The following is a 13,302-nucleotide window of genomic DNA, read 5'->3' on the forward strand; positions in this document are numbered from 1 at the left end:
GACCTGTAATTTTGTGTGTGTGTGTGTGCGTGCAGGGAGGAGAAAACAGAGCAGCTGATGGATTCAAAACACGAAGTGGAGCGTCAGGATCAGGAGTTACAGAGAATGAAACAAGAGGTTAGTGCCACTTTATCATTAGTGATGTTAGATATGTTTTACTAGTGTGTTTTTATCAGAGGGGGGAAAAAAGCAGATTGGACTGTGTGGTGTCTAAGAATCTAGACGGGGTTTGGCATCATTTAGTGACAGTTTTCAGCTGCCCCTGATCCTCGTCCTTCTTTAATCCTGATTGTATTTCAGTATCTTAATACTATTTTATTAACCCTTTTGCCTTATTTTATAAAGTCTTACATATGGCTCATTACAGACAAAAATGTTCACATTAAAAGATGATAAGATATGATAAATTAATATTATTTTCCACTTCCACTGAATTATTTTAACATCAGTCCTGATAAATATCAATTATTCATTCATTTTCAGGATTTTAACCCTTTAAATGCCAGTTTGTTTACACTGTTTTTAAACAAATAGTCAAAGCACAATAACTGACTGTAACTTAAACAGTAAATGTACTGCACGTTTGAAGTGTTATATATTATATTCTACTGAGTTTGATGACCTGCGTGTGTGCACACACATACATACATGTGTGAGTGTATGCATGTGAGAGAACATGCATACACACATCTCATCATTATCTCATCTTCATTTTTGAAGTTAGACTAAGTTACAACATATGTATTATAGACCTTTTTATTGAGTGATTTGGGTGAAAAAAATATGCATGAACACAGCCCAATATAAAACTGAAAAGCCAGAACTTTCCTAAGGGTTAATTAGTACCAAAAAAAAGCACACACAAGAAGAAGTGTTAACATACATACGTTTATTATCTAAATCAAAGAGCTGACATTGTTTTGATGTTAAAATGAGATGGGTACACACTGCGTCTCGTGGAAATCAACTGATGTAAATCATGAATCTACACTTTAATTTTAACTCCAAAACTGCTCACATTTCAATCAGAAAACATTACATCAATATTAAAGTGAATATTAGGCTGAGGTTAGAGTTAGGGAACAAATGAAATTGAAAGTGAAAAGGCAATTTGTGTGTGTGTGTGTGTTTCAGAACCAGTCGCTGTCCTGTGAGGCTCGGTCGGTGCGAGCGTACCGGGACGAGGTAGACTCGCTGAGAGAGAGAGCGTCCCGGGTCGATCGACTGGAGACGGAACTGACCCGATGTAAAGAGAAGCTCAATGACGTTCACTTCTACAAGACTAGAGTGGAGGTACAAACACAGCTTCTATTTATACCTAACCATCATGTTCTGACACTATTTGACTGTGTGAGACTGCTGTATGTACTGTATTAGACACATTCATTTTTATTACTGCAGGGCTTTTCATGTTTTATTTTAAAGTTCATATTTTTCATTATCTGTGTGTTATTATCTACTTCAATCTACATTAAGGCATAATAATAAGGGTGATTATAGGACTCTAATATGCATGACAACACCCCTTCGTAAATCTTCCAGCTGATAGAGGAGAAACAAATGCACGATGAAGCCAGACAAACCTGTCAGCTGCTTATGGCAGTCCTCAAAATGTGTGTTTGTGTGTGTGTGTGTTTGTGTGGTCATTCAGGAGCTCCGCGAGGACAACCTGACTCTGGTGGAGACAAAGGTGCTGTTGGAGGAGCAGCTGTCGGCCTCCAGAGGGCGCTGTGATAAACTGCACACGCTCGAGAAAGACAACCTGTTACTACGAGCTAAAATACAGGACCTGGAAATGGTATTACACACCTATCATGTTCATTAAGTAATATATTTGTTTTTCAATATCAACAATGTATTATTATATAAGACAGAATTTTATGTTTATTCTGTTTTAAAGGCTTTTCCCATTAAAAAGACCAAAATTCTGAGGTAGCCACCTATACCTGTACATGTCTGTTTAACCACTTATGTATTTCAGCTGTAGACGTGTGTTTTGAGTTTGCTAAGCTTGTGTGTGTGTGTGTGTGTGTGTGTTGTGCAGGAGCGGGACAACGAACGTCGGAGGCTGGAAGAGCTGGTGGAGGAGAACATGCTGCTGGAGATCGGACAGAAACAGAGCATGAACGAGTCGGCTCATCTGGGCTGGGAACTGGAACAGCTGACCAAGAACCATGACAACACTAACACAGAGAGTAAGACCCACTTTTTTTCTTTTCTTTTCTTTTTCTTTTTTTTTTTAGCTTTTCTGCTCTGTTTATTCTATTGTCTTATTATTATCTGCGAGTTTCCCCAACCCATTAATTTCTCCTGTGCTGCAGCTCGGAAGTCGATTGTCCACGAGCTGAACGAGTGCGTTTCCAGTCGGGTGCTGAAGCTGGAGAAGGAGAACCGGGAGCTGCAGTCCTCTATAGAGAGACTGAAAGATGAGAGTCACGTCCTGCAGGAGAAGCAGCTCCACACACAGGAGCTGGACAGGGAGAACCAGGGTCTCGGCAAGAAGGCAAGAGACCAGGATGCATTAGAGCCATTTGACTATCTAATTGGCTCTATACAATATATATTTGAATTGTTACAGAGAAGACTTAAAGTTTATATAACACTTTGTTTTGTTTATTTGTTAGTTGGAGCGTCTCCAAGGCTTATTGGACCAGGAGAGGCTGACCAATCAGGACATGGAGTCTCTGGGAGAGGAAATACTGAAGGAAAAACAGAGTCTGGAGAGAGATCTGCACACTCTGAGGGCAGAGAAAGACAGACAGGTAGAAAACACACACTTAAATCATTAATACTACTTATAAAGACACCAAACTGCGGCCTTTCCTGACATCATCTTCTACTTCTACCTTCCAATCAGATCTCAGAGCTGGAGAGTGAGAAGCAGCACCTGTCTGACGCGGTGGAGTCCCTCCGTGAGCGCGCTCAGTCCAACAGCGAGGCGAGGGTGCGCGAGACGGAGGCAGAGAACCGCCTCATGCACCAGAACATCACCGACACCACCTCCCGATTGGTCAGCTTGGAGACTCAACTCAAACAAGCCAGCGAGGAGGCGGAGAGGCTGAGGGAGAGAGCGGGACGGTGCGAGGAGGCGGAGAGGGAGGCCGCGAGGGTGGAGAGGAGCAGGGACGCTCTGAACAGAGAGGTAATGCAGGTTTTATTTATGATGTGCGGTTTATGGCAAATAAAAATGACTCTTATACTTATACTTATACTTCTCTGTCTGGCCTCTAGGTGGCATCCCTGCGTGCGTGCAGCGAGCGGTCAGAGGCTCTAGAGAAGCAGGTGTTCTCCCTTGAGCAGGAGGTGCACAGGCTGAAGAGAGAGACAGAGGAAGCCCAGCAGGAGCTCCAGCGGCTGGGGAGGCAGGAAGCAGATAACGGCCTGCTGTCCAAGGAGAACCTAGACCTCCGCTGCTCCCTGGAAAACCTGCGCTCCTCGACCGCCCGCCTCGCCACCCTGCAGGAGGAGCATCAGGAAGCGCAGAGCAAAACGCAAGAGCTGCAGAGGAGGCTGGAGGAGACAAGAGAAGAGGCACAAGGAGAGAGGAAGAGGGTGGAGAGGCTGGAGGTGAACGCAGCCACCATGAACCAGGAGAAGCATCGTTTAGAGGAGGAGATAGAGAAGAGCAAAGAGGAGAGGGAAGAGTTGGAGAGAGAGAGGCATGAGGTGCAGAGCAGAGAGGAGGAACTGAGGAGGGAAGTAGAGGAACTGAAAGAGGAGAGGAGGAGAAGAGAGGACGGTGACGAGGAGAGGAGGAAGCTCCAACTGGACCTGGAGCAGTCGGAGAAGGGCAGGAAGCACCTGGAGAAGGAGACCTGGAGGATCAGAACGCTGCTGGAGGGGAAAGAAACGGAACTGGAGGAGAAAGCAACGACACTAGCTACGGTGGAGAAGGAAGGCGTGGCTGTGAGTAAGGAGGTGGATAGGCTGAAGGAGGTGGCAGTCAAAGCCAAGGAGCTGGAGAGAGAGAACAAGGAGCTGCAGAAACAGGCGACCATTGACAAGAAAACTTTGGCTACACTGAGAGAGGTGAGAGGAAAAACACTCATAAGCCAGTATTCAGACTAACCTACCCTGATATACTGTCTATCACCTGTATGAAAGTATAGATGTGTGTATAGATTGTTGTTGTTGTGTAACATGGAGCTTTGTTTTTGCAGGATCTGGTGTCAGAGAAGCTGAGTGTTCAGCAGCAGAGCGTTGAGTTAGAGACACTCAATGAAGAACTGGAGAAGATCGGACTGAACAGAGAAAAACTACTGCAGCAAGAGCACACACTGGAGGACAGGTAGCTTCCTCTCACATAGCAAAATGATGTTTCAATCCCATTCCAGGGTTACTAATCAGGTTTAAATGATTTGATATGCAGAACTTATTTAGAATGTAGAAATGAACTGATTTCCCTTCTGTGTATATATGTCAGCAGGTACAGGCTGCTTGAGTCCCGGCTGGAGGAAACAGTCCAACAGACAATGAAGCTTAAAGAGAAGAAAATCTCCACTCTGGAAAAGAAACTGGAAGAGAGCAACACACAGAGCACCATGCTACGTGTTGAACTGACCAACGTAACGACACAAATTATTACCAAAAACACACTCTGTTGCTGTTTTTATCCAAGTGAAGATACAGAACTGTCTTTTTTCTCACATCTTTTCCACAAGTGAAGGAAACATGGATGCAATAAAAATAATGATGTACTACTACTTTTTTTGTGCTGCAGGCTCGTCAGACACTGTCTGCCCTGCGTCAGCAAAAGGAGGAAGAAAACCACTCGCAGCAGCAGTCAGGGGGAAATCATGGTCATGGGTCAGCCACTGCTGAGCTGCTCCGCATCAAAGATCATCTCATTGATGTAGAGAAGAATGTAAGATTTTCTTCTAATTTATGAACCCCTGAATACAAATAAAATGTGTAATGTACAATATTTCCCCACATCATGCATATACTGTATTTATAATACTTTGCATTTGTACATAAGTAGATCATTTGACGTACTCATTTATTCTAATTTGAACTGTATTATATTTACTTTTTAATCTGGAGCAAAGTTTCAGTTTCTCCTACACTGATCAATAATGTTTAATCTCTCAGTTACTGGAGCAGCAACCTCAGAAATGACTATTTGTAAATGTATTTTTTACTCAAATGTTTGGATGTTCTCTTCCTGAGTGTTGTGTTAGTAACAGTTTCCGGTGTCACTGTTTTCTCCAGAACTCCTCCTTACAGACAGAGAGCAGTTTAATAAAAGAGCAGCTCCAAAAGATGGAAAACCAGAACACTTCTCTCAACAACCAGATGGTGTCACTGCAGCGGCACACCAACACCCTGCAGGAGCAGAATTCCTCCTTACACACACAGACTGCTAAATTACAGGTGCACAGTGCTAATTAGCAGGAATGATAACTTTTGTAATATTATTCTTGCCCTGGTGATGTAAAAAGTATTTCAAGTTCAATTCTAATGGATCTTTCTGTGTCTTAGGTGGAGAACTCTACTCTCTCGTCTCAGAGCGCATCTCTCATGGCCCAGAATGCTGTGCTGCAGGGCCAAGTCACCGCCTTGGAAACGGAGGTAGAGTCGTGGCAGCGGCAGCGTGACGAGGAGTGGCGAGCCAGAGAAGGCGTGCTAAGCGACCACGAACGCTTGCTGAACGTTCATGAGAGGCAAGCGCACGAATACGAGCAGCTCATCAGTCAGCAAACTGCGCTGAAAGGCAAGCAGAGGACGCTAGAGAGCGAGCTCAGGACGATGCACAGCAAGTAAGTTTATAACATTACAAAGACTACTGAGAGATCAACTCATGACCAGAAACTTGTCAGGGAGGAAAATATAGCAGATAATAAGCTAAAGGTTGATATTTATAAACTGCGTGTAATGTTACTCGTCTTTGACTGTGGTTGAGATTGTGTGTTAAGATAACAAATCAACTGATGAAGATGTTCCTTTCCTAACACACTGCAGGTTTGTGAACTACTGTTCCATAACACTACCTGCTAGCTGGGCTAGCACAGTGCATTTACAGCAGGGATGTTCAAACTATTCCATAAAGGTTCATGTGGCTGCAGGTTTTCATTCCAGCCAAGCAGGAGCACACCAGGCTTGACTCATTTAATCAACTCTCAGTCTTCAGACAGCTGATTGGTCGAATCATGTGCTCTAGATTGGTTGGAACAAAAACTTGCAGGCTCACAGCCTTTAATGGAATAGTTTGAATATGCCTGATTTAAAGGCTACAGTCTAGCGACTTGTCAATCACAACACAGCCACGCCATAAAGCATACACTGCTTTATATTCTGTTTTACTATAAATGGGACCATAATTAGAAAATGATGCTGTATGGAAAAGACTTGAAACTAGAGATGGAGACCATAAAGTTATTAGGAAACTGTTTACTGATGTCTTAAATCAAGTGAGAAGTGGGCTCATTTTCTTATAGACCTCAATACATTTTAACTTCTTTTTGGAGCTAGTGGAGTCGCCCCCTGCTGGCCTTTAGAGAGAATGCAGGTTTAAGGCACTTCCACTTGGACTGAAACAGAAATTTCCCTTAGACATTACACACTGAATGTAAAGACATGCAGGGGGTCACATGAAACATACAGTCTGTTCTCTGTTTCACTTTGTTCATTATTGACGTCTCACACACACACACACTGTATTGTACCAGGACCAGTAGGTCACAGTCTCATTGATCAGTGACCGGAACATCAACCAACACACAACCACCACCACCATACAACCACAGCTTCACACTCAATTAACTGTAATGATTTGTAACACTTCCTCAAACACTGACATTTAATCAGCAGGTTCATACTGTCACTGACTACTGTGTTATATATTTTAGAATTCTAATAAATGCTGTTATTCCAGGAAACGTATTATTCACAGTTGCAGGTGTAGAACAGTAGGTAGAAAGCAGAAATACACAGTTGTGTGGTATCAAAGGTGTATGACAGTGTGACACTCAAATAGGAATGTCTATCACATAGAAGTAATTCTTTTGCACCCTTCGTCTCTGTCTGCAGGCATTGCATTTTGCTGCAGCAGAAGGAGAAATGGGAGGAGCAGGAGGAGCGTGGTCAGAAGGATAAAGAGGAGCTAAACCAGGAGGTCCAGAAGAATCGACTACTGCAGCAAGAGAATCTGCAGCTAAAAACAGACGTGGACAGGTATAGAAAAACACCGTCAGACAGTGGAAAAGAGATGGTTTGTTTAGATTTCCAGATTACCAAATTTTGCTACAAGTATGCTAATGATATCTTTATGCTTTGGATATTAAGACATAAGTAAAGATTAGCAATCAATAGTATGGAAGAACACAGAATTCCTGTCTGGCAAACTTTGTACTTTATATAGAACAGTCAAAGAGTAGAAGAAGAAAACCACTTAACCCTAACCCAATAAAAAATCCTCAATGTAACATGTACTAAGTTACAGATTCATGTCAGAATAAGAGGACATAATTCATCCTCTAGTAACAAAACCAAAGCTGAGGCCAGGAGATTTAAGCGTCAGCTGTAATAATAACTATAGTTGCATTTTAAGTACACAGTTGGTCTGTAATAGGCTAAAATACCTGAAAAAAATAATTGTAGATACTTTAAAGGACTATGGTAATAAAGACAGATTGATCTATAATTTCTTATCTAATAAAGAAATGCTAATTAAGACCGGATGAACAATAGAAACAAGAATAAGGCACCGATCTGGGACTTGCTTAGGACTCACATCACACTGCCTGATGAGCCTGTAGTGTGATTACTTTCCTCTGAGTATATCTAACATTATAATCTGCTGTGTGGATATTCTACCTAGTTATGTAACTATCAACATGCCCTTTATACGAGGGGTTTCATTTATTTATACTGTATTCTTATTTTTATTCTTGTTTGATTTTTTTTTTTATGCCACTGATGGTCCATGTTCTGTGTATAACAGGAATTGTCTCACAATGTTAAATGTTGTACTGTCAAACACCAAAGAGAAAATAAATAAAAACTAAAGCTAATTAAGGTTAAACTTCTCTAAGCATCTTAGTTGTGATCTAAGACACAGTTTGAAGGTTTAGAAGAAGAAATCGTTAATGTTAGTTTAGGAAGGGCGATTGATTGGAGAAAAACATACTAAACATATATCAGGCTGTTTAAAGATGTATATAATAAATATCATATATAATAATAGGGCTGGGCGATATGGACAAAATCAAATATCACGATATTTTAGACCAAATACCTCGATATCGATATTACAACAATATTGTAGAGATAAAAATAGAACAAAAATATTTACACTATGAAATCTTTCATAAATAATCATCAGTAATGTGGATATAATGAAAAAGTGGGTAAAAAGTAAATAACAGAACAGCTAAAACAGTCTGGTAAGTTCAGAAAATTACATATTCCAGAAATATTGCAGTGTTTCTTCAGCTTCTTATTATATTCTAGTTGTGTAATTATATTGTATTCATTTCACCATTATGTTGAAAGTTATGTGTCACTGTTACACATTTACCTGCAAATATCACTATTTTATCAACAACTCTGCCTCTTTCTCATGAATTTTTGTGTAGCTGGATCAGTAAGCGGAGAGTTAACAGAGCCAGTTGATAGTTGGCTTCATGATACCAGTTATCCAGGATCACCAGTATTGTGGTCACTTGATTTTTCTCAGATCTGTCCCAACAGTCTTCCATTCTATCTAAATTCTTTCATGTTCACCCTCCAGGTTGAAGGAGAACCAATCACAGCAGTCGGAACAATGCGACGGCTTCCAGCAGCGCTTGATTGAACTAAAGAGCTCGTTAAGCTCCTCCCAGCAGGAGGCCAGTCGATGGATGTCACGATACGATGCGCTGAATGAGCAACACCAGGGCCTGGATCTGAACATGACCAAACTGGACAACCACTGTGAGGTAATCCTAAAGAATTGTTTTATTACTAACTTATTTAATAGCATTCTTTCTTTTGACTCCTTACACTACAACCTCTATTGCTGGAGTCAAACAAAATCATTAACTTTGCCATTTTCCTGTACACATGTGTGTGTTTAGCTGTTGAGTCGACTGAAGGGGAACCTAGAAGAAGAAAACCACCACCTGCTGAGTCAGATCAACCTGCTGAGTCAGCAGAACCACTCTCTGCTGGAGAGAAGCATGGAGAGCAAAGAGCTCTATCACCAGGAACAGAAACTATACATGTAAGTATCCACACACCACCTGTATTTATATGGTAGAAATGTAGCTACAGAGTTGGCACCACCCTTAATATTTGATTATCTATAACATATAAATACATGCAATACATAACATCATATTTTTTTGTCCCTCTGCCTCAGTGATAAGCTGAATGCTCTCCGTCGTCAGAAAGAGAAACTAGAGGAGAAGATCATGGACCAGTACAAGTTCTACGACCCCACACCTAAAAAGTAATGCTTTTATCAACACCTCCATTGTTTTTTAGATAAAAAGTACATCATGTGGTGCAGTGTGAGGATTTAATGTAGCAGAGAGTGATGACAGTTGTACAGTAAGTGTTGCTGTGTGTTGTCAGGAGGAGTCAGTGGTCCGGAGCCAAAGCTTTAGCCAAACTCATCAAACCAAGAAAGGAGAGCAGCAGGGAGAGGGGGCCCGACCGAGACAAGGAAGGGGGCAAAGAGAAAGAACGAGCTAAATGCGCCCCAGACATCCCCCTACCCGCCCCGCCTCCTCTCCTCCTCCCTGAAACCCCGCCCCCGCTGCTACAGAGGACAGGAAGCGACTCCCTAGACAGCGGCCATGCCCACAGTAACCATAACAACCACACCAGCAGCCCAAGCCTGGGACCCCAGAGTCCTGCGCTGACGCCCATCACCAGAGGTAAATACTGTCTCTCAAACACACACACACACACACACACACACACACACACACACACACATACACATACACACTTTTCATACAGCAGTCATTACAAGGAGATGTCCTTTTAAGGTGTATTACTGTAAAATACACATTCAGCATTTATCTGATACATATTTCACTAATATGTTCATTGGAAAAGTCACAAGGACAGTTTGGATTAGGTGCACCTCCCTGTCTGCTCCTATGGAGGGCGCTGTTGACCATCATATAACTGACTGACAGTACACCTTTGTTTCATCCACTGTATGCGATCTCCACTGTGTTCACCAGCAGGAGTACTAACAGTTCTTAGTCGTTTCATCACATGAAGTGCATGCAACAGTTTAAATTATTATATAATTATTTCAGGATAATGCTGACTATTTTCTACGTTTTTCTCATTGTGAACAAATCTCATGTGCAGAAACAAACCAACATGAATGGTTCTGACTTACAAATATTGTGTGTGTATCTAAAGTCTGATATATCTTATTCCTCTGTGCCATAGACTTTCATTTTTATCCAAAATCTATTAAGAACATGTCAGTGAGCCTCTCCACTGCACCCCTGAAGAGCGTAATTATCATAGCTTGTTCAGAAACAGTTCCAAACAGTAAAAACAGCAATAAGATAGTAACCCTGAGGTCCCTCTTGACTTTAGACTGTTCTCTGAGTAATGTAGCACAAAGTCAAGAGTTTGTAACACAACAAGCTGGTGAACAGCACTGTGAAGCGTCTCTCCTGAGAATACTGTATATCAGGCATTGGATACACACACTGTGTACTGCACACACATTCAGCCACGTGCCTCAAAGTGCTTGGGGAGCTCTTTCATACCATCAGCCATCAGACTGTATAACACCACAGCTCCCAGTGCCTCCCACTCCCACTAATAAGACTGAGGCTGTCCTTACTGTTTAATCCCAGGAATATTGCACACTTGTATATAGTAGAAGGAATTTATATATATTGTAGATTTATATAATTATAGATTATTTTAGAGATAGTTTATTGTATTTTATTTTAATTTTATGTTTTCATCACTTCACCATTACAAAGCCATTGTGCCAATTTCGAATTTTCCCCACTAAGGGGATCAATAAAGTTTACTTTACCTTACCTTAAGTAGGATCAGTTCATTGTTGATTTGTTTCTGTACATGAGATTTATTGACAATAAGAAATATATAGAAAATGGTCAGTTTAGTCCTTTTTAAGCTTCAGAATTACATTTACTATTTTTTACTAAATGTAAAATTGTATTTATTAGAGAGAAATAACATAAATTGCATGTGGTTAAGAAGTAATGTACAAGCAAATTTAGAAAAAACAATTAAAGCACCACACATTAAAATAAAATGCAAAATGAGAGAAAAGATTTAATTACATTCAGGGAGATATCAGTCTGTGTTATTAGGCTCCTTGCTTTGTGTCTTTATTTAAAATTTTTAACTAAAGTCTTTGTAATACAGTTAAATTTAATCCCAATCTCTAGATTAGTGGCATTAAAATGAGTACACTCATAAGGAGCTTTGTGTCTTTATCGTACTCTTATGGTTCTAGACTGAAGTGCTGTTAAATACATAAGTGTAACTAAGAGTAATAATAGAACACTATCAGCCATGTGAGAGTCTAGTCTATTTGTATCATACTGTCAGATAGAAGTATGCCAAAAATTGTCACAATTTTACTCTCCCTCCTGGATGTCCTGCCAAACACAATAACACAAACAACAATCAAAACAAAGTTTGGGCTATTCTTGACATATCTTGATGTATGTGATGTCGCAGGATGCCACATTTTTAGTTAGGAACACGGAAGACATCTGGAGAGGAACGGAATGCTGGCAGGCTTTTGGGAGAACTGAGCAATCTGAAACAGCAACAGGAATTATTCCCAGATCGCTGAGGGGTCGTCCCTTCGCACAGCCAGCTATTCTTATGTCAACACAGCGGGGCTAATACACGGAAATTACACACAAACAACATTTCAAAATATTTGAATTAGATGCATCGATAATCCAAAAATGTTTGTGTTAGATTTAGTGTGAGAGGGTGAGAAGAGGTTGAGTATAGAGCCAGAGGGTTACAGGTTATGCCAGGACACTGTGTTGTTGTCCATGAATCTGCTGGGTGTAACAACACGAGACCCTCAGCACATGTTAGTTTAAATGAGACCACATTTCAGGTAGTTTTTCTTGACAACTGCAGCTTATTTTCTCGTGGTGAGCGTCACTGTAGCTATCTGTATCAGCTACAGCAGGGTTTCCCCAGACAAATCTAAGAGCTTATGATCATTATTATTAGAAACAAGCTACACACAATTATGTTTATTTATATCTTACTTGTCAAAGTAGAGTTAAGTACTGTATAATGTAGTTAATCCATCTATTAGGCCTGACACAATAATTATCGACTTATCATACAATAACATAAATATCAGCATCATCATGTCTATATATGGACTTATCATATGATACATGGACATTCACTTCATATTAGCAGCTAAGAGGCTATTCATGTCACATTGGCTAAGTAAGTAGATGTTTAGCCAATTTGGGTAAATACATTTACTAAATAACTGTTTTTCTGAGGTAGTATATCGTCCAAAAAAGTAGTTCTCATGACAGGCCTAGTATCTATGTTAAATTAAGTACAGACAAAATAGCTCATAATTCCAAACATGCAAGCAAACATTATGAATGGGAACCACTACACACTGTAGCTGACAGATGCAAACTTCTCTCTTCTCTCTTCTGTTCTGATGGTAGAAATGGATTCTAATGCATGATTATTGCAGTTTTTATTTCTATGGGTTTTCTTGTACTCTTTTCTTAAAGGTCATTCTACTCACGACTGAGCTCAATTCACTCTTAGTTCAACAAGATGGCATGGCGAAATGTGTGTGTGTGTGTGTGGAAGGAGAGCAATTGAAACATTACTAATAAATGATGCCACTAGCTTCTTTCAGTGCAGAGCTATGGCTTAAAGGTTTAATCTGTTATTTCCTGTGCACTGAGGAGAGCTATAAGTTTGATAATAATGAGAGTGAGTTGAGTTCAGTCCTGATTCTATTGCATGGTTTGACTTCACAATGCTGTTTTCTTGTTTAATTCTAATGGGTTCTCTTGCATGTGATCTTTTTTTTTTTTTTTTTTTACATTCTGTCAGTCATATAATTAATAACTTTTTAACCGACTATTCATTCTTTTATCATTTCTCTACCTCTCTCCGTTTCTCTCCCTCCCTCTCAGCTCCTCCCGCCCAGAAACGTTTCTCTTTCCTCCGCAGTAAAAGTCAAGAAAAGCTCCTCCCCACCTCCATCTCCCCCACCTCCCAATCCTCCACCCGTCCCTCCCTCTCTCTCACCAGAAGACTGCGATTCTGGTCTTCCTCTGACATCACAGCCGACATCATCGC

General features: G+C 40.8%; 1 protein-coding gene across 1 annotated transcript in view; it reads left to right on the forward strand.

The window, feature by feature from the left end:
• ccdc88c (coiled-coil domain containing 88C) overlaps nt 1-13,302 on the forward strand; it is a 51,697-nt gene that overhangs the window by 23,572 nt on the left and 14,823 nt on the right. Inside the window, exons 9-26 of the mRNA XM_062439829.1 lie at nt 36-117; nt 1,135-1,293; nt 1,652-1,798; nt 2,045-2,195; nt 2,322-2,503; nt 2,625-2,762; nt 2,858-3,142; nt 3,232-4,029; nt 4,161-4,288; nt 4,424-4,565; nt 4,721-4,864; nt 5,212-5,373; nt 5,482-5,759; nt 7,030-7,173; nt 8,732-8,918; nt 9,057-9,202; nt 9,341-9,430; nt 9,556-9,860. Coding sequence (XP_062295813.1) covers nt 36-117; nt 1,135-1,293; nt 1,652-1,798; nt 2,045-2,195; nt 2,322-2,503; nt 2,625-2,762; nt 2,858-3,142; nt 3,232-4,029; nt 4,161-4,288; nt 4,424-4,565; nt 4,721-4,864; nt 5,212-5,373; nt 5,482-5,759; nt 7,030-7,173; nt 8,732-8,918; nt 9,057-9,202; nt 9,341-9,430; nt 9,556-9,860 — 3,668 coding nt within the window. The remainder of the gene's footprint in view (nt 1-35; nt 118-1,134; nt 1,294-1,651; nt 1,799-2,044; nt 2,196-2,321; nt 2,504-2,624; nt 2,763-2,857; nt 3,143-3,231; nt 4,030-4,160; nt 4,289-4,423; nt 4,566-4,720; nt 4,865-5,211; nt 5,374-5,481; nt 5,760-7,029; nt 7,174-8,731; nt 8,919-9,056; nt 9,203-9,340; nt 9,431-9,555; nt 9,861-13,302) is intronic.

The sequence above is a fragment of the Scomber scombrus genome, chromosome 19 (assembly GCF_963691925.1).
Source record: "Scomber scombrus chromosome 19, fScoSco1.1, whole genome shotgun sequence".
NCBI lineage: Eukaryota > Metazoa > Chordata > Actinopteri > Scombriformes > Scombridae > Scomber > Scomber scombrus.